The sequence below is a fragment of the Magnolia sinica genome, chromosome 1 (genome assembly GCF_029962835.1).
Source record: "Magnolia sinica isolate HGM2019 chromosome 1, MsV1, whole genome shotgun sequence".
NCBI classification, from domain to species: domain Eukaryota; kingdom Viridiplantae; phylum Streptophyta; class Magnoliopsida; order Magnoliales; family Magnoliaceae; genus Magnolia; species Magnolia sinica.
Genome location: NC_080573.1, coordinates 60,661,691 through 60,684,019, shown reverse-complemented (window position 1 = coordinate 60,684,019; position 22,329 = coordinate 60,661,691). Strand labels below are relative to the sequence as shown.

The window sequence follows — 22,329 nt, the reverse complement described above, 5'->3', positions numbered from 1 at the left end:
ATATTTAGGGTTTAGGTTATGCGTGTTTTCTTAATGTTTCTCAAAAAGTACGATAAATTACCTAATATAAATGATATATCTCGTGCGATAACCAATACATATTTGTATCCCAAGGATGCGATACATAATGCGATACCGATATTTCGAACACTGCGATTACAGGGCCGTATTGGCCAATACGACACCTCTAATGGTCATAAATTTATTTATTTTTTGTCTAAACATATCCAAAAAAATATCCATTAAATCCAGAAAATTCTAAATATTCCAAATATGCATTCATTTATAATTTTGAACATGTTTATAGTGGTGTAATGGTCCTCTCTTTGGTGAGAAAGCTGTATTGGGTGGTTTGATGAATTTATGAACTTGACAGCCTAGAATTGACTCCAAAACTCATAGATTTAATTTTCTAACTATCTAATACTAAAGATAGATATATTAGAGTGATTTTTATATCAAAATATCTCACATGTATAGGTGTTTACTAATTTTTTAAAATTGATTGAAAATAGTTCGAAAATTTTAAAAAATACAAAAAATAGAAAATCAGTTGCATAATCTGTAAAATGCACATTCATATGTTCTAATTTGAATAATGCATCATATTCAACCATAACAACATTATTTTAAAAAAGAGGTATAAATACCTATTTTTGAAGATTCTTCGGAAAATGGCACACGGAGCTTTGATTCAACAAAATCATTGAAATAACTCGTTTTGATCTTCAAATTCATGCTGAGAGTGGTCAAAATTTGCTATAAATAGGTTAGGAAAAAATTTGGAAGAGAAGTGTCAAAAATTGAGAAAATTTGCAACTTAAAAACATAAAATAAAATAAAATAAAATAAATAAAAAAATAAAATGAGCCATTTATGACCGTTATGCCTTGACCGTTACGGCCGGTCCGAGCAAAAAATTGGAGGGTCACCATTTTGACCCCTGTATCGCGTAACGGACTCAACCGTTACCGTAACGGCCGATACGTAACCAATTTGGTACACCTTGATCTTGTTACATCCTTAATGTTATCCAAATGAGCAATTGGATTTTTGGTGATTTGATTGTTCATCTCCATCGAAATAGCCCATTTCATCGCAAACATAATCATCTTGCATAGGTTGATGCCTCTCTCCTAGGAAGGACTTTCTCCCCACCCCTTGCATATTCTCAGAGTATTCCTTGGAAAGCCCAAATTAACCAAAGGGAATCAAGGAAAAAATTGTTGCATCTCCCTAGTCTCAAAACAATGATTAAAGAAATTATCCTCCTTCCTTTTCTACATATTTGCAAACCTATATTGAAGATGACCTAAGGTAAGGATCTTGTTAGCTGTTTGTTATAGAAAGAGCCTTAAACCGAAGAACTTGGTTATTTTGGCTTTGTGGAAGAGAGAGAATAAATGACTAATATTTGGGTCCTAGTTCGTTGCATACCCTAGTGTAATTTTCCACATCAGAGACGACAATTAATAGCTGCGAGCTGATCACAAATGCTCTAGATGCTGTGTAATTAGTCATATATGAAAGAAGAGCCACAGAAAAAGTCTGAAACTCTTGCTTCAAATAGAGAATGCATGCTTGAGATTGATGAGTAAAGGTGGTTCTCTAAATGAAGATAGACATCACATGATGTGGTTAGAACAATAACCTGTGTAGTTCCTCAATGAGAGTGGATTGATACTAGACAATATGAATTGGTTAATATAATGCCACATCCAAAATTCTGGGTTCACAGACTCGGGTAAAACATGAGGAGGTAAAAGGGAGCAATCAATAAATTCCTTGAAGTTCTTATAGGCAGAGGAGAGGAAAAACTTTCCTGTTTCCACAAACAATAATTCTGATCTCAGTTAATGAAAATCAAAACACAGCAAAAAGAACAGAACCAGCTGAGCGAAACACAGACACAACCGAATCTAGTTCCCTGAGGAAGGAGTCAACTGGTTGTTGGATCTTCACAAAGAACAAGAGTGAATTCAAAGTAACAACACTATTTCTTTTTTTTTTTCTTTTTTTTTTTTTTTTTGAGCTTTCATTGCATGTTGGAAATCAAAATGGAATTGCCAAATACAAACATCAACTTATCACCAAGAGAGGGTTAACACTTCTTTTCATAGTAAAGTCAATCTTTTCCTTTTGTGTTGAAGCCTTCTTCCACTGCTACTTTTCTCATTAATCATCTTCTTACTATTAATAATGATTATCCTCATAGTATGCTTTTTAGTTGAATTCCTTATTACTCATCTTAGAGTCTTTAAGTGCTTTTCCTTACCCAATATCACCTCTTTTCTGCAACCAAACTCAATCCAAAGTCTTCCTCGTGTTTTTCTAGGGTTTAGAGATTATCACAAACCTTATGTTGTTTTGATCCAGTGTAGGTGAGTATTCATCACACGTCATGTTGTGTTTTATGAGACTTGCTTTCCTTTTGGTGATGATCACTTCAGGTTTGCAACTTAGGGGGAGCCACAAATTCAGTTACCATGCTTCTTTACCTTTAACGCCATTGTCACTTCTTCATCCACTTCAGGGGGAGATATCCTGTTCACTCCTTCCTCATTGGAGATCATTTTCCACATCCTTTGTCTACTCCTTATCGTCTTCTTAAGGTACATGGTGTTTGAAGTATCGGTATCGCTACAAGTTTCGCTGGCCATGGATATGGAAACAATATCGATATCGCCGATAATATCACTGATAACTGGAAATGTGGGGAAACATGGGAAAAACGGTGGAATTTTCAACGAAACCTCAGGAGATGTTAAAATGGACATATTTGCATATTTAGAAATAAAACAATTGTAAAAAGAATGCATACATAACAAGTTTCCATTTAATGGGGCATTAAAAGCATGTGTTGTTGTAAGAAATTAGTCCAACCATCCCATCCGACCTATTTAACTATCCAACCTTTCATCCAAACATCCATCAATATTGCAAAATATCAACAACACATGATATTTCACCAAGAAATCATCAGCAATTGGAAAGGGAATGAAAGTTGTGCTTCAATATTGCACATGTTGTGATATCGATAATATTAAGATATTATCAATATTATCAATGACAAATTGAACTACATACAACCTTGTGCCCATGAAAAAAAATAAAATTTGAAATAAAAATTTACTATTGAAATATCGTCGATACACTTATGATACAAGCATTACCTAGAATTTTCATAGTCGAAAATATTGGCGATAAAGATGCATTGACAATACAAGAGACACCTAGAATTTACTTACTTGAAAATGTTGGCGATTACATTAGCGATATTGATACATTGGTAGAGTTGGGCACGATCCTACTCGACTTGTCCGACTTGTTCGGACCCGACTTGAGCCGAACCGAATGGGTGAGTCGGTCCGAACCGCATAGGGTTCGCTCAATCCGAACTCAAACCGAGTCGAGTTCGAGTTACCCAGTAACTCGACCCGACTCGACCTGAAACTCGATCCGATCCGAAGCTCAACTTGACTCGGGTTGTCGGGTATATATATATATATATATATATATATATATGCTGGGTCTTTTTTTTTTTTTTTTTTTACCCTTTATTTACGGAAGTGGATTGCATCCTACCCTTGCCCGGATGGTATTCCATCCGGCAGGGCTACGTGGGGCCCACCATGATCTAAGTGTTTTTTATCCACGCCGTCCATCGCTTTTCTCAGATCATTTTACGTAATTATCCTAAAAATAAGATCGGTCCACAGCTCCGGTGGACCACACCAAACGAAGATGTAGTGAGAATGACATCCACCGTTGAAACCTGAGGGCCTCCGTGATGTTTTTTCACCATCCAACCTATTCATAAGGTAATGCAGACCTGGATGAAGTGAAAATACAAATATCAGCTTGATCCGAAACTTCTTTAGCACCCAAGAAGTTTTTAATGGTGGATGTTCAATCCCCACTTTGTAGTCCACTAAAGCCTTGGTTCCTCCTTGTTTTGGGTTAATACCCTAAAATTATCTGTAAATATGGATGGACGGCGTGGATAAAATCTTTACATCACAATGGGCCCCACATAGCCCTAAGCGTCCGGGCATGGTAGGATGCAATCGGCTTCCTATATTTACGCAGGGAACTACCTTTGACAGTGACTTGATGTTGACAGTGCATTGAAACCGAGGAAAGATGGATTTTTTCCCACTAAAACCTTTGTGGCCCTCTATTATATATGTACTTGATCCTGCCGTCCATTTGTTTTTTCCTCTAATTTTAGAGGTGAACCCAAAAAATGAGTCAGATCCAGTGCTCAGTTGAACCACACCACATTAAACAGGGGAAAATGAAAGCTTACCGTTTATTTCTTTTTTGGGGCCATAGAAGATTTGGATCAAACGTATTTTTGTGCTTTACCTTCATCTATGTCTATGTGATGATATGAACAGGTTGGATGGCAGGTATTCATTTCCGTGGGACCTACGCTTGTTTTAACTTTCAACGGTAGGCGTTAAATTCCTCTTATTTCCTGTGGTGTGGCCCACTCGAGCCTTGTATCTGCCTCAGTTTTTGGATTATGCCCTAAAATGGGCACGTAGAACATATGAAGGGAGTGGATCAAACACATGCATAACGATGGGCCCCGCAAATGTTACTACCATAATTTCCATCCGATAACAACGGAAGCGGATTGGCTGGTATACCACACCAGCTATATAGTTGGTGTAGGTACGTGTTGTGTGAAGACGACCACTGACGCTCCTCGAGCTCTGAGTTATATGAACGGTTCAAAGGAGATTAAAGTTAAATGGTCCACTTGATCTTTAGATCTTTCTTATTTTTCATCTCAGGCCTTACGACGAGCTCGCCAAGTGGATGGATGGTTTGGATATAATACATACCTCATGACAGGGCCCACAAAACTTGCTGACATCAATACACCAGCTATATAGCTGGTGTGAGGTACACCAGCCAATCCGCTTCCGATAACAACGCTTTTGCGCCCCAGTTTTCGAGGCGGGATTTTGAAAAACAAATAGGCTCGTACCGAGCTCTATGATGTCCATCATCATTTATGTATTTTATCTCCTCCATCCATCCATTTTATCTCCTCCGTCCATCCATTTTATCCTAATGGTCCAATTCTTCCTACTGTCTCGTATCATCTTTTTCGAATAGCTGGCCAGCCTGCCCAATGAACTGATCTGAATAGGTGCCAACTCGATCTGACTCGGTATTTTTGACCGGGTCAGACTCGGTTCGGATCAACCCAGCCCAGACCCAAACTCGGATCAAGTCAGGCATGTTGGACTCGGTACCGAGTCGGATCCAGTTCTGGTTAGGCCTTTTTCAAAACCGGATCGAGTTGGGTTGGACCTAACTCGGTCCGACTCGACTCAATACCCACCTCTATGCGTTGGCGATACTTAGCAATACATTACTAATATTTGGAATTTCTGATACTAGAGCGTTATCGGTATCGCTACTAGTGTTATCGGTATCGCTGAGCTGGAGATAAAGATAATATCAGAGATAATTTGAACACCTTACATCATCCTCAACCCAAATTAGTCTCCTTCCCCTTTCCCCTCCACTTTCTCCATTCTTCCCATGATCACTTGCCTGCATGCTCGTCATGCACAATCTTCTCTTACTCCCTTTGATCCCATTCCACCTTCGCTTACTCTCTTCGAGTCCAATTCTTATCTCTTCAAGTTGAGTATGAGCCTTCTTCATACATTGCTACCCCTAGATCTCATCATTTTGTCAAGCTGTGATGGACTACATGATCGGTATTGTTAAAGTTGATTAATATAGGTTGTATGATCATACGGCCCTCCCAATCCTTCTTTTCTTCCTTTTAGTTTCCCTCATGCATATTTTATACGGTTATGATCGCCTTGCTGGGCTTGACAATCATCTCGGGAATTAAGTCCAAATAATATACAGAAACGCACAACTTGAGTCTAGAGCGAAGTGCGTGAGAAACACGAATATCTTTAGAAAGTGAACTCAGATTGAAGTGAATTGGGCCGTTCGCTTGTAGGCCAAATTTAAGGTTTCAGACCGTCAGATTCTAACCCAACTACATGCTTGGATTAGGGAAATTTCCCTACACATGTCAGTGTACTTGTGGCCCTAATTGATTGACGATGGCCGTTGAACTGAAACTGGTCTTCCACGGTCGATCCACAAATCCGATCGGACCGAAACTTTAACTTGACATAGATCCATTGTCAGGGAACTTTCTTCAGACCGTAAGCGAGCAATGGACCTCCAGATGAGCTCCGTTGGCCTGAAATAGACGACTTTTGGCTATAACTTAAGTATACCATGGCCCTGGGGCCATTGACATCAGTTCTGAGCCTATATAAGGGCCTTAACCCACCCCTCTCATTCCATACGAAATTCCTAACCCTAGGAGAGAGAAGAGAGAAAAGAGAAGGAAAGAGTAAGGAGAAGAGAGAGAGTGAGAGACAGTTGTTGGGATTTATTCCCACCGCTCCACATGCCGAATCATCTCTCCTATATCGCTACACCGTCGAAGCCGAATCCATTTTTAGGTAAGAAATCCTAACCCTAATCTGTTTTTGGTATCCAAATAATTAGATCGGTGAAATAGCTAACCTATCTCAATGTATAGGTACCCGTTATTCCGTATTCGGGAACATAGGATTCAAACTGAGTTCGATATGAGTATACCGACAAAAGATGCGGACTATAAACGTTTAGGTTATGGTTTTCGAGGCTTTCAATGGTAGTTAATGATTTATGACTGACTTGATTGCTATCACATGTATTTAGATACGATGTTTCTCGTATATTACACATATATATGAACTATGTTGAATATAATGCATTCCATGTGTTTGTTGAAATGTTTGAGTGAATATGGAATCATGATTTGTGCTTGCCATGATTATTGATTGAGAATACATGATTGTTGTATGGGTGGCAAATTTATTACATGTATGTTGATAAATGTAGTCTAAGTGTTTGATAAAATGCCTGAATGAGAAAATGCTTGTTGAAATGTATTTAATGAGGGTGTTGAGATAGGATACTCAATTACCTTATCTATAGTTATAGTTTCTTTCATGTTACCTATCTTATTACTACGTGATTTATGGATGAAATGCCTATGTATGATAACATGTGCACTATGCGTTTGTTAAAATGCTCAAATGAGATTTATATTTGAATTGGTTGTCACATGCTATTTGGACTATTACATATGAATGCCTATTGTGTTTAAGTATGATTGTGACTAATACGTAGTCCAGGCAATCGATAACGGTTTACGATCAGTATCCGAACTAGTTCGCCACAACGGATACGTCCGATGAATCTGAGTCGTACAGTGATTATCGACAGTGGTTAGGCCACAAGGAGTGTGTATGCGCTCCATGTCGACTAATTCAACGTGCGCTCGTACCAGTCAAACTTGTCAAGTAACCCGATTGGCCTAATGTATGTTCACCATGTATGGACGCTACTACTTGAATTTAAGGTACTACTTACCAGCGAAAAGCCCGTTTAACCTTGGTACCACGATCCACTAAGACTCATGAGCCGAGCATGGTGGTATGGGACACCGTGGTCGAGCTATCGGCCTATGCTGGGGTGATGAGCCTCCCCATAGTGTCCATTGAGCAACCTAAACTCGTGAGCCGAATACGGTGGTATGAGACACTGTATTCAAGCTGTCGGCCTAGGCTAAGGTGACGAGCCTTTCCATAGTGACCTCGAGTATAAACTAGGCCTACGCCGAGGTGACGAGCCTCCCGCAGCGACCTGAACTTGCCTGTCTAATGTTTAAAATCAGGGGTGATGTTGCCCTATAACTTGCCTATTGTATGTGATTAACTAGGATTGACGACCCTATATGGATTATCGTTTGGGTAAATGATATAAAGGGAGGTAACTTAGCTTCCCAAACCTGCTGTATGAATAAACCTAATTAAGTATTCGCTAACACGATCATGCACCGCATTGCATGTGCTTTGGCGAGGAAGTGCACGTGTCCTGAATGGTGCATGCCATGATCATTAGATGATGTCGCTGAGGGAGTGCAGGCAAGGGCATGCATCATTCAGCATATCATTCCTGCATTAACAAGAGTACGTAGGACATGATTGTTATACTGTTTTATCATTACTGCTTGACTGAATTGATAACATGTTAACCTTTGCCTTATAGCTCCATTGAGTTGATCACTCACTCCCACTTTGGGACGGTATTTTAAAACACCAACCAGACTTTGTTGTAAGTTCAGGTGACGGCGATGCTTACAAAGCTGAGCCTGACTTTTATGATGACGAGGAGTTCTCCTACATGCAACTCTTTGGCGGGTCTATGTAGACCTGGAGTTGCGTCGACGGGATTACAGGGATACAAACTAGTTGAACATTACATTGTATCATTTTGTTAATTTTTGGAACTATACATGTAATTATTTAACCTGGCGACATGTTCATACTCTGGGGACTTACAACCACTTATATGCTTTATATATCTATCACAGTCTTCCGCTTGCGTAATCTAATTGTCTCTGGAGTATGATATGCTGATTTAGTGTAATCTCATTCATGTTTAATGTACTAATACGGACAACATTTAATCATCATTATCTATGTTGCATAAGTGATGCGTTGAAACTAGGGAGCTGAGCTTCTGCTCAACCCCCGATTTTCAAGGTGTTACATTTACCCATGTTCATATATGTTTCAAGGCACTTCCACATATTGATGATGGCATAATCACATGTCATCTGGGACCCGTGGCAATTGATCATCATGATCTACTTGCCAAGATCGTTAATTTCACATCCACTTCACCAGTGGATAAGGTTCACATTAGTTTTCCAGGGCACAACTCCAACACCAAATTCTTGTCCTGCTTGAAACCAAAATATGAGCTAGTGCTTGCGCAAATCTTGGGTGGTAAACATGTTCCGTCATTAAATGAAGTCTTTTCCCATCTTTATAATGTATTCTTTGGTTATAATGTCAAGTCTAGCAGAACCAATGATAGATCCACAGTAGTGTCTATTGGATGAGGTGGAGGTCGTGGTGGACAAGGTAATCAAAGTCATAGAGGTGGATTTCGGAAGAGGGCATGCGTTTCGGAAGTATACTCATTGTGGGTCAAATAATCATACAGTGGATGGGTGTTGGCAACTTGGCATATCCATTGGAACCAACCTGGGCTAATTAGGCCTCTCATCCGACTAGTTCCATGACTGCATCTTAGTCGTTTACTACCTCCGGAGATGTGGTCACACTCTTTAAGGATGAATAAGCCAATTTTTGTTTTAAAGACTAAGCCTACCTCTAGTCCCTCTTCTTCTTCTAAAGAAGTAAAATTGTTAATTTTAATAGAGCTGAAAAACCAGCTAGAAACACAAAATTACATCCAACGAAGAACTAGATACTTGAAGCCCACCCCAACACATCCAGCCTAGCTTTTCTGAACACTTCCAAAACCTAACCACTCCGATTGTGAAATCATCGATCATTCCTATTACCCCGTAGAGGCCAAATACCCACAAGGAGGGAAGCCTCCCAAACATCTTCCTCCTTTCCCGACCCCAAAGAAGCTTTCGATGGATCCCAACTAGAGCTTGAAACTAAGCCGAATTGAGTCGAGCTTGGCATAATTCGGCTCGGTTCGGCTAGCAACCTACCTCAGCTTGAGTTCGGCTCGGCTCAATCCTCGAGCCTGACTGGCCAGGTCGGCTCAATTCGGTCAGCAGCTCAGGCCGAGTGTGAGCTGAGGTTGAGCTGGTGTAGGAGGACACAATGGAGTTGGAAAGGGAAGAAGTTAATAGGTGTTTTTGGTCATTTCAGTTTAAAATACCATCAACCACTGCTATTCTTACCTTGTAGGTGACTGTTTCAAAATGACAAAAAAAGGGCAACTCACCTAAACCGTTAATGGTGGGGATGACCAGGAACTACAAGGTAAATATGCAAGCAATGAGCATTCACAATGCCACAACCCTCGAAAAATATCATTTTCATACGAATGATTCTTGAACTAAAATCTCACAAAAACATCTTTTTAAAGAACTCGAAAAAATAAAATCTCAACAATAATCAGAGGAAAGGAATCTCACCAATGAGAGAGAGATCGTTGAAGGGAGACGAAACTTCAATCGCTTTCTTCTAACAGATCCGAACACCCTTTCTTTTAAGCGAGCCTTAAAAAACCAACGTATAAACCTTAGGGGAGAGAGAGAGAGAGAGAGAGAGAGAGAGAGAGAGCTCGATGAAGGAATGGCAGAAAGGTATTTAAGTGACAACGGTTTTCAAAACAAAAGGAACATTAGGACTTGGAAGAGAAGCTATCGGACGTGGGTTTCCTGCCAAAGCCTTTCATAGGAAGTTCCTGTACTAGGATGTTAGGTGGGGCCCACCTTGATGTTTGGGAGAAATCCACCCCATCCATCCCTTTTTCGAAATCATTTTAGGACATGCGACCAAAAGTGGGGTGGATCCAAAACTCGAGTGTGCCACACGAGAGGAAACTGTGGGGATTTAGTAACCACTGTTGAAACATTCATGCGGCCGCAAAAGCTTCGTATTAGGCTAAGTTGTTTTTTTTTTTTTTTTTTTCATTTCAGCGAGAATGACCTTATAAACGGTTTGAATGGCAGGAAACTCTTTCCCCAATTTTCCCTCTCGCATGGCCCACTTGAGTTTTAGATCCGACTCATTTTTGGTCAAATGTCCTAAAATGATCTTGCAAAATGGATGGACGGGGTGGGCCTCACCTAGCATCGCAATGCAGGAACTTCCTATGAAAGGCTTTCGCAGGAAACCTACGTCCAAAGCTATCGGGGTTTTGGCCCTTTTGGATTAAAGTGGAATGGACACGGGTTTGGAATCTGCAAAAAGGACGAGGGAAATTTTGGAAACACTTTTCTTGAAAATCCAACCTTTTATCCTTTTTTTTTTCCCTAGCGTTAGAAATTGAGCCAAGTCAAACAAGCCAAACCGAGTCGAGTTAGGGCCGAGCTTCGAGCCAAGTCGAGTGAGCTCAAAATTTTTCCGAGCTCAATTAAACAACTTGGCCTGGCCTGAACCCAACTTTCAAGCCGAACCGAGTCAAGCTTATCCGAGCCAAGTCGAGCGAACTAACTGAGCTAGCTTGGTTCGTGTCCAGTTCCCAGCACTACCCTCTACATCCTAAAGCTTCTAAGGAATCTCGCCCACAAACCTCTAGTGAAAGGGCAAAGAATAAGACTGTTACAATGAATAAGAATGGTACTTGTGGTCAGTGAATGGTTTCAGAATTATTTGATATGCTACCAGAGTACGCAAGATTCATACACAGGCGCTAAGATTGTATATGTTGACTAAATTGTAGAACCCATTATCATTGAGTCACAGTCCCAAAATCAGATTGGTTGAACAATCCTAACCTCTGATTCATGGGTACTTTTTTGGCTGAAATAGGATGTTGGATATATTTATCTCATCCTTCTTCAATGTGGCTCTCATATAGGGCCACGTGAATCATCCAAATTATGGGACACGTTGTGGATGGAGCATATCTCTAAGTTCACAGTGATTAAGAAAGCCTAAACATTTGATTTGGAAGGTATAGAGCTCATTTTGCCTGTATTGGTTGATACTGCCAATACTCTTCAGTTTTTTGTCGTGACAGATATTGTACACCTAAAACTGTTTCTACTTTTTGGTGTGTGTGGTACACCTAAAACTGTTTCTAATACTTGGTGTGTGTGTGTGCGCGCGCGCGTCTCTGTGTGCATGTGTTGTGTGCATGTAATGAACAAAATATATGCTATTTTACTATGTGAAAATTGCAATTGACCTATTCAATATGCTCAATTCTAAATGATATATTGCCATCATAAACATGTCTGTCAATAATTTCCTCTCTGCTTCATTTTGTTGATATACTTTCGAATTTTGTTTTTTGATCTCTTTTATAGGCTTTAATCTAGTTGAGAATGGATTCCCATCCTTTCTCTATGCTTGTAGTGTGAGAAAAATGTGAAAGAAAATTGAAAATAGACTCTTATAGGTGTATTGGCTTGTATAAGCCACAATAACAGATCAGATATAGCCCTTTTGGTCTAATCCAAAACTTATTTTTCAATCCTTTAGGTTGGTGGAACTCTTTGTCAAGAATGTGGTGAAAGTATTGGGGAATAGTTGAGGACATTGTGAGCAATATGGTGCCTAGATTCACGAATCAGTTTTGTACAGAAGTTTTTAAGTTTCTAGGGCCACAACCATAGTTACCTAAATCGGTATTTCTGTCCTCAAACTGTGAATCAGTTAAAGTGACCTGATTCACAGTTTGAATCACTAAAAATCTCTGATATTAGTCAATTTAGGGGCAGTTCACAAATAAAGTCAACATAGTTTGGTTCGTAATCTGGACAAGATTGAAACAAGTTCCAGAATTGTATCTAGAAAGTCAGCTATAAATTTGGAAAAGGAATTTTAGTTTGTTTTGGATTTATTAACTTTCAAAACAGCGTACTTGAACCTTTAATTTAGTTCGAATTTGGAAAGTTCCAAAACAGAACCATATTCTACACGGAATGTTATTTAATAAGGAGGCTATAAATCAGATGATCAGATCATCCCTCAGAAAATTTGACCATACAATTTCCGATCATTGCAATTGGAAGACACTTTACCATTCTAATCTAAAACTCCATCGCATGGTGACGCCGTAATTTTCTTCCATTTGTATCAGGCCCATTGATCAATTAAGTGGGCTTACCTGATTTTGGCCTGGGTTGCAGTAACGGTGAGGTACACATTGAGTGGCCAGCCCCACACCAGTACTTTTAGACATACTAATGGCTGTCCATTGATTTCGATGGTTTGTTCCAATTGATCAGCAGGTTGGCCTGATTTTCATATCAATATTCTACGCATGATATGTGGGTGGGGAGAAAAAAAGGCTTGTCGTATGTGATGATCTCCTAGGAACTGAAACTCTATTTGTCTTGAATGGGAGGACTGGATTCCATAATTCTTTAAAACATCTATTGTATTCAGCAGGTAGAAGTGCTTGAGCTTTGTGTGGCCCACCATATTGTTTGTGTAACATTCTTTCCATAAATCGGGTGCACCCCTCATATTTAGGCCCAGGGACCTAAAATCATCCCCATCCACAACCCATGTGGGCCACACTACAGGAATAATGAGTAGGGAATGCCAACCATATGTTTGTGTGTGGGATCCACCATGGTATTTATATTTCATGAAAGACATTCATCATGTGTCACTAATCAAGCTGAAGGGACAATCCAAAAGTCAGCTTGATCCAAAAATAAGGCGAGCCACACCATGTGGACTTAGAGGTTTTAGATGTGATTTACATTGTTCCTTGTTGTGTGGCCCATCTGAATTTTGGATTGTGCTGATTTTTGGCACATACGGTGATCATGATAAGAGTCACCTGACGGACGATAGAGTGGATGTTACACAAGCAACATAATGCGCCCACAAAGCTTGGTGTTAAATAAGCATTTTGCAACCTATGATATAAAATATTTGTATATGAATTGGTTACGTACTATATGAATTGGAAGAAACTATGTTGAATTAGAAGATTGTATTGGTGTGCTGGATTAGGTGAACTTGAACTATGAATTGAGCTTATTAAAAACGAACTAGGAATTTTGAGAAGTGTCGAACCACAACCTATGAATTTGAACTCGAATTGAGTGAACTGCGATTCAGGTAACTAAGGACACAACTGCATTTCTCTAAGAGCTTCCACTCGACAAATTACTAAAGCTAGAGAATCAAAGTGTTACTAGAGGAGTACATGTAGGACTTCCTTCTTGTCAAATAGAACGACTTGGTCCAACTTCAGAATGCTGTAATAAATTACAACGCGTGAGAGGTATGTACACTACCCTTTCGAGCTGGTGACAGGGCAACAAGCACTTACTCCACACATATCGACAATGGGCTAAATGGGAAGAGTCCAACAGCGTATTGGTTTTTTAAGGATTGGCAAAAGAGGATCGATATCGCCATTCCATACTTCGCAGTTTGCTAAATGAATGAAGTGGGCTGATGCGAAGAGGATAATAATGGATGTCGTCATCAATTCAGATCGAAGGTGGGGCCCTCCTTGCGTACGTGCGTAAGGGGGGCGTGCGTGTGCGCGAGATGCCCCCATCAACTATTTGATGCAGGACAATTAACCAATTGCTCTAAAAGCTCGAACTGTTAGAGTATGGCAAATTAATCCCTTTATCTCATAGCCCAGGCCCCACATCTCATGGGTTAGGACCTCGGCCGAACCCCCTTTGTGGGCCCTAAATCACATGGGTACCACCTCACACGAGCTGCTCACCCCGAGTGTCCCCACATCCCACAGGCTACCCCACTCGAGCCCGGTGTGAAATGCGCATTAATCACCCCCGGTGAGGAGTATCGAACACGAGACCTCCCCCGTGGGCTCCGCCCACCTCGTGTGTGCCCCTGCATCTCACAGGGAACCCTACTCAAGCCCGATGTGAAAATTTCCTTGCATTAATCACCCCCGGTGAGGAATCTCGAACACGAGACCTCTCGCTCTAATACCAATTTGATGCAGGACAATTAACCAGTTGCTCTAAAAGCTCGAACTGTTAAAGTATGACGAATTAATCTCTTTATCTCATAGCCTGGGCCCCACATCTCATGGCCTAGGACCTCGGCCGAACCCCCCTCATGGGCCCCAAATCACATGGGGACCGCCTAACACGGGCCGCCCACCCCGAGTGTGTCCCCACATCCCACAAGCTACCCCACTCGAGCCCAATATGAAATGCGCATTAATCAACCCCGGTGGGGAGTCTCAAACACGAGACCTCCCCCGTGGGCCCCGCCCACCCCGTGTGTGCCCCTGCATTAACATGGTGGTGCCCGTTGAGTAAAAAGAGAGGATAAATTGGTGTCAGAGGTATTGCCCTACCAATTCAAAATTTTTTGTAAGGTGCACAAGGGTTTAATATGTTGTTATGAGGGACTACCCATTGTGAGAAATGTGGGCAAGGCCTACCGACTTCACCTACCTACTTGGCTAGAGATCCACCTGATCTTCCATGTGCAATGTCTTGAAGCCATATAATGAGGACATGAGGACCTCATATGATGTTTTTAAGATTGAGCACCAATAATGATACTGAATTCCTTAAGTAATAAGGTTGAGTATGTGCGAGCTGACAACACGATGAGGAAACATGAGGTCCCTGCATGTAAGGAAATACTTGGTAAAGTGGAAGGGACTACTTGAGAACGAGGTAAATTTGGAGTAAGTCGACATATTGTGACAATTCGAAGATCAAATATGGAGCTTCATCAATGATGGCACAACAAGGGCAGCCAATGCGATGGGTGGGGAGAAGAATCAAAATTGAGGTTTAACCCTATGGGGATAAGATCCTTGATAGAGTAGAATGGCATACAAAATTCATCTAGTCGACCTCAATTAGTTGGGGGTTTTACGATGATGAGGTTTAACACTATGGATTTAGTCATTTTAGCTCTATATATACATAGTAATGAGGCTTGGACATAGTGGAAGAGTGTAGAAAGGTCTTAATAGGCCACGTCCTTATAGAGTTGTGTAGAGATCTCTAAAAGATTGTACACATAGTGTGCTGTAATGACCATTATGAGGCTATAAAGGCTGTTACGTAAAGGTAACGGTGGAAACCGTTACACGTTACGGGGTCGTAACGGAGGCTTGGACATAGTGGAAGAGTGTAGAAGGGTCTTAAATAGGCCACGTCCTTATAGAGTTGTGTAGAGATCTCTAAAAGATTGTACACAGTGTGCTGTAATGACCATTACGAGGCTATAAAGGCTATTACGTAAAGGTAACGGTGGAAACCGTTACACGTTACGGGGTCGTAACGGCCGTTATGGAAAAAAATGACCCGTAACAGTCCATTACGAGACAAATATAAATATGCAAAAAATGGCCTATAATGCCTTTTATGGAAAAAAATGACCCGTAGCAGTCCGTTATAGGACAAATACAAGTATGCAAAAAATGACCTATAATAGCTGTTATGAAAAAAAAAAAAAAAATGACCCGTAAAGGGCATAACAGCCTCGTAACAGTCTCCATGGGACATATGGGGTTTTCAGGGTTTTTTTTTCCATTAAAAAAAAAAAGAAGAAGAAGGAGACTATAACGGCTGTTACGGCCTGCATTGTAATAGTAACAGTGGTGGCCATTACAGCCATCGTAACCGTTAGGGAATACCTTGATTGTACAATTCTCTAGTAAGTTCTGTAGCTAGACTCATGTACTGGTAGTCTAGAAGATTTGGAGGTTTCATAGGGTGTTGGATGAATGCTTAAAGTGACATAATCTAGGTCATTGTTGTAAGATAACTTGAAATTTCCTAGACCTATATATAGGTGAACTCTACTCATCTAGGACTCACTCTTCAAGAGAGACAATTGAAGAGAGCTCCTTAAACTTGTAAAATTCTCCTAGTGCAATACAGGTTCTTTCCCACTCACTCGTGTTCTCTGGCATCCTAGAGAAGTTCTTGTGCATGGTTTTCTAGTGTGGATGAGGGTGAAGGATGACTCAAGTAGAATTTAGTAGCATTGGTGAGTGCCAAAGCAAGTTGTGGAATTAACAAGTGTGACATGTTGCTCTCTAGTAGAAGACCTTTGCTGTAGCTTTGTCAGGGTTTCTCTAAGCAAAGGAACAAGTGTTGATCCCTTCCCTTGGCAGAAGAATGATTTGGAGTTGCATTGTCCTTGCATTTGTTTACTCTTTGGTTCTCCTATCCTCTTTGCTCCTAGAGACTACAAGCTGTCCAACACCCCTATTATTCAAAGGACCCAATCTTGCCTTCCCTCATTTTTACCTAGAAATGATTCTCTGGAGAAACTTTTCCCTAGGACATCGTGGTAGTCTTTGGAGAAACTTTTCTCTACTTTGGACAAAGGAAATCTAGAAGCAAGTCACTCCTCAACCCCGACAACATTTCCTTCTTCCTCTTCCAATTCACCTTTTTTTTTTTTTTTTGCCTTTGTCCCATTCCATTCCATTTCCTCTATGCACACCACATAGAACCAGTCCCCTTCCCCAGCTCCATATGTGATTTCTTCACAAAGCTTCCAGCTCCCCCTTAACAATCTACCCAAGCCCATTCTTGTTCCCAAGCTCACGAACGCATTTTTGGGAACTTGGAAGTTATAGATCACTACAGTGGAAAGGGGCTTCGTGCTTGGTAAAAATTGTGTTTTGTAGAAATAACTGTGTTTGAGGGAGCTGAATGGTTTCCAGTGGAGTTACCTTTGTATTGTTAGTTCTCTACTATGTCCCTTTTTCTAGACATCCCATGTGATCTCTTGCCTACAAAGGCACGCAATCTATCTTAGCATTCAGGTGTGAGTGTGACCTTTGTTTCTGTAACGAAGTTTATATTTCTCACTCCTATGAACTTTTTTTGGTGACTTAGTCGATAATATTGTACCAAAAAATTGTTGACCATGCACGTCCTTTTTCCTTCAATATATGTCTCTCTCTCTCTCTCTCTCTCTCTCTCTCTCTCTCTCTCTCTCTCTCTCTCTCTCATTGTTGTGGAATCGCATATGCGATCGCATATTTATTTATTTATTTTTTTGAAAAATTAATATATATATATATATATATATATATAAGGAAAATTTTCAAAAAAATGTAAAAAAAATATAAGAAACTGAGGAGAACTTTTCTAAGTTAATAGATAACTAATTTTACATATTTAAAATATAATTGAGAGAGATAAAATCAATTAAACAATGAATTAAACATCAAGTCATCCACATTTAACACAATAAAATCAACAAGCTATTTATTTATTATGGTAGAATTTCAACAAGCTATCTTCCTTGAAACTTAAAAGTGCTTGAATCTTGATCTTCCAACTTCTGAGAGAGAGAGAGAGAGAGAGAGAGAGAGAGAGAGAGAGAGAGAGAGATTAAGATCACTTGGAAGTAGGAAATACAAGAACGAGGGAGATTAAGACCACTTGTAATTAAGAAATGTAAGAGAAAATTAGAGTAAGAGAGTTTTGGAGTGAGAATGTTGCAAATGGAGGAGATTTGGAAGCCTTTTTATAGACAAAATTTTATTTTTTTTGCAAAAATAAAAATAAAAATAAAAATTCAATGTGTCATGGCCAATATGCGATCGCATATGTGCCGGATCGCATATGCAATCGCACATGACAGCAATTCTCTCTCTCTCTCTCTCTCTCTCTCTCTCTCTCTCTCTCTCTCTCTCCCTCTCCCTCTCTCCCTCTCCCTCTCCCTCTCTCAAATATAAACTCCATCCTTGAAATGTTTTTCATGCTTCTACGTGAGAAACTTGTGTACCTTCTTGACAATAAGGACATTTCTAGAGTTTTGAAAGATCTAGTTTTACTATGATTATAAGTTGTATGCATTTTCTCTAGTGTTCAAATTCATCTTCTTATTTTATCCACTCTCTATCCATCTGTTACAAGTTTCTCTTCAAGATGTTGCTATTGTAGAAACTAATTCTCTTTAATAATGTTTTGTGGATTTGAGGTTTCTTCTTCAAATCAAGGGCCTGGTTTGAACTTCTTAAATGCTTTGTTTGGTTCTTAACCAACTTATTTACTTGCAGGAAATATTGGTTGATAGGGCCGTCCATGCTGCTGTTGGTCGCTATTTGTCTTGTCATGATGTCTTGGAAGAATGCGTAAAGCCTATTTTAGTAAAGGAAGATTTTTTACAAGCAATGCATGATTTCCTTCCAGTTGCCATGCGTGGTATTACTAAATCTGCTTCTGAAGGTGGTCGTGCAGGGTGGGAAGATGTTGGCGGCCTTACTGACATCAGGAATGCTATTCAGGAGGTACACAATATTCTCCTGGTCTTATTTGAAGTTCCTGGACAAATCTACTGGTTTCAAAATTAGTGCATTCAGGTATATGGAATAAATTGCTATTTCAGAAGGATTTCTTTGATTATTCCCAAGGATTGGAAAAAAAGGTTCTTTCCTTGGTTTAACAAAAAAATAATAATCTTGAGTAAAGATCTAGAATGTAACCTTGAGTATATGTTGATGAAACTATAAATGCAATAGGATGAAGAAGATTGAAGATGGAAAAAAGGAGAGGAAAAAAATCTGTGAGAGGGGTGGTGAATCAGGTTTGACTGCCCTGATTATAAGTTTTCAAATAAAACTAGGGATATAAATGCCCTTGAGCACTAAAGTCCATCTAAAACACAGCCATACAACAAATTTATCACACAGACACAAATTTACACACACATTACCCTGCCTGTCTAAAACCGAAAGGAGCTGACAAATGGAATTCGGATTTGATTACTGGTGACTTTCTTCTATATGAAATCATAGTATATGTCAATGTGCTTAGTTACTAAATTAAATAACAGATAAGAAGCAATATGTTGCTGCTTGATTTTTCAAAACAAGGTAATGTAGGGGAAGATCCTAAAACCTACCTCTGTTATCAATGATCAAACTAGTAAGCTATCTTACAGCATGTCATAGCATGTTACTTGATTTGGCAATAACGGACTGCTTCTTACTTCTGCAAGTGACCTACTTTTATCCAACAAAGAAGTGCTTCTTACTTCTGCAAGTGACCTACTTTTATCCAACAAAGAAGTGCAATAACCATATGGTGATCATTGATACCTAATTGAACCGGCTCATGAAAGTATGCTAAAACAGAAAGATGACCATGAGGAGCATAGAGAAAACCATGGCCTGTAGAAGCTTTTCAAGTGCCAAAGAGTCTGACAGCCAACTTCCATATGAGATGCATGAGGATTGTGCATAAGCTGGCTAACAACCGCACAGCATAATATATGCAAAACGGGCACTTTTCAGTTAATTTTTAGCATACAAACCAATCTTTGATAAGAAGAAATTTTTTCAACATGCTATTGTATCAAAGATGGGTAATCATCACGTAAATTAGCTTGCCAACCAATGTTTTATAAGCAACCACATCCTCAGCGGGTTCTCCCTTGCTTGGTGTCTAATTTATGATTAGCATCAATAGGGGAATTAGCCGGTTTAGCACCTAAGAAACTAGTATCACGTAACAAATCTGGGGTATATTTGCACTTGGAGATATAGATCCTTCTTTTTTACCTTGTCAGTTCTATACCCGAAAAATATCACAATGGATCGAAGTCCTTGATGGGAAACATTCATCCCAAGTACTTCTTAACTTCAAGTATTGACTCTTCATCTTTTCTTGTAACAATGATATCAACAAAATGATTAGAATGGATACATACAAATGGAATTTTTAAACTTTTATTTCTCCTCTTAACAAACATGGAATGATTAGAATGGCAGTGAAAGAAACCATAACAGCTTTGCTGAATCTATTAAGCCAAGGCCAAGGAGACTATTTAAGGTCATTATTGCCTTTTTCATCCAAAATACTTTTCTGTGCTCCCCCGGTTCTAAAAACCTTGAAAAAGAGATGTAAATGTTTTGCAGCTCACCGTGCACTCATGCAGAAATGCGTTTTTAACATCAAATAGATGAAGACCCATGACTTATTAGTTGGAAGTCATCATAGCCATTATCTTTTGAAAAAAATCATCTCAGCCATAAGTGTGAATATCTCTAGATAATTGATGCATTTCTTCACTCAAGTAAAGACATGGTCTCCATGGGATATTTCTTCACTCATCATCTAAGCCTTATAGCGAGTAATTGGGTCGGCTACGTGAATCCTTTTCTGTCATTCCACTCTATCGAGGCCATAACTTTAGTTAGACCATAGGCAGTGTTCGAAGTATCAGTATCGCTACAAGTTTCGCTGACTAGGGATACGGAAACAATATCGATATCGACGATAATATTGTTGATAACCGGAAATGCGGGGAAACATGGATAAAACAGTGGAGTTTTCAGTGAAACTTCAAGAGATGTTAAAATGTACATATTTAGAAATAAACAAAATTGCAAAAAGAATGCATATATAACAAGTTTCCATATAATGGGGCCTTAAAAAGCATGTGTTGTTGTAAGAAATTAGTCTAACCATCCCATCTGGCCTATTTAACCATCCAAACATCCATCAATATTGCAAAATATCAATAACACATGATATTTCATCAAGAAATCATCAACAATTGGAAAGGAAACGAAAGATTGTGGTCTCAATATCGCGCATATTGCGATATCGATAATATCGAGATATTATCATTTATCAATATTATCCAATGTTCGAAGTATTGGTATCGCTACAAGTTTCATTGGCCAGGGATATGGAAACAATATCGATATCGCCAAAAATATTGTTGATAACCGGAAATGCAGGGAAACATGGGAAAAACAGTGGAATTTTCAGCGAAACTTCAGGAGATGTTAAAATGTACATATTTGCATATTTAGAAATTAAAAAATTACAAAACGAATGAATACATAACAAGTTTCCATTTAATGGGGCCTTAAAAGCATGTGTTGTTGTAAGAAATCGGTCCAACCATCCCATCCGGCCTATTTAACCATCCAACCCATCCAAACATCCATCGATATTGCAAAATATCAACAACACATGATATTTCACTAAGAAATCATTAACAATTGGAAAGGAAACAAATGATTGTGGTCTCAATATCGCGCATGTTGCGATATCGATAATATCAAAATATTATCAATATTATCAATAACAAATTGAACACTACATACAACCATGTGCCCATGAAATAAAAAATTTCTAATAAACAAAATTTTGATGATCTCAATACATTGGCGATATTATTGAAAATATGTGAACGACTAAATGCCCTGTTCCTGTAAAAAATGTTGATATTCATGAGACAAATACTTGCCATTACCATCATCTGACATAAGTGATTTTATTAAACAACTAAACTTGGTTTACTACAGGATGAAACAATGTAATCATTTGGAAACCTTCATCCTGTATAGAAAGACGAAGACAAATGCTTGTGTGCATACAGCTGTGTGAAGATCCCTATATAGGAAGTGTAGATAGTGTAAAATACGGCTAATAGTGTATATGTTCTTGTCTAATGGAATACAAGAGTTATCTTCTCCACAATACTCCAAATTTCATCTGTCACATCCTGGGTTTTAAACAGATAAACCTCTGTATAACAACTGTAATCATCAACGAACAACACATTACAGCTACCCAGACTATGAAATAACCCAGGCAGGCCTCCATACATCAAAATGAATAACGTCAAATGGCTTCCAATTTCTATGCTGGATGACAAAAAGACAGGACGAATATGTTCAGACAATTCACATGTCTTACACTCAAGAGGTTTCTAACAGAAGGATACCCTAAACGAGCATTCCAGAAGGCATGTGCATGGGGACGTGAGTAAATAT

The 22,329-nt window shown here is 39.3% G+C and overlaps 1 protein-coding gene across 5 annotated transcripts in view; it reads left to right on the top strand.

Moving 5' to 3' along the window:
• LOC131250631 (peroxisomal ATPase PEX1) overlaps positions 1–22,329 on the top strand; it is a 111,908-nt gene that overhangs the window by 72,398 nt on the left and 17,181 nt on the right. For all 5 annotated transcript variants that reach the window (XR_009173417.1, XR_009173416.1, XM_058250935.1 and 2 more), the window contains exon 11: positions 18,598–18,828. Coding sequence is in view for 3 of the 5 variants with exons in the window: in XM_058250935.1 (XP_058106918.1) it covers positions 18,598–18,828 (231 nt within the window). In the remaining 2 variants the exon portion in view is untranslated. The remainder of the gene's footprint in view (positions 1–18,597; positions 18,829–22,329) is intronic.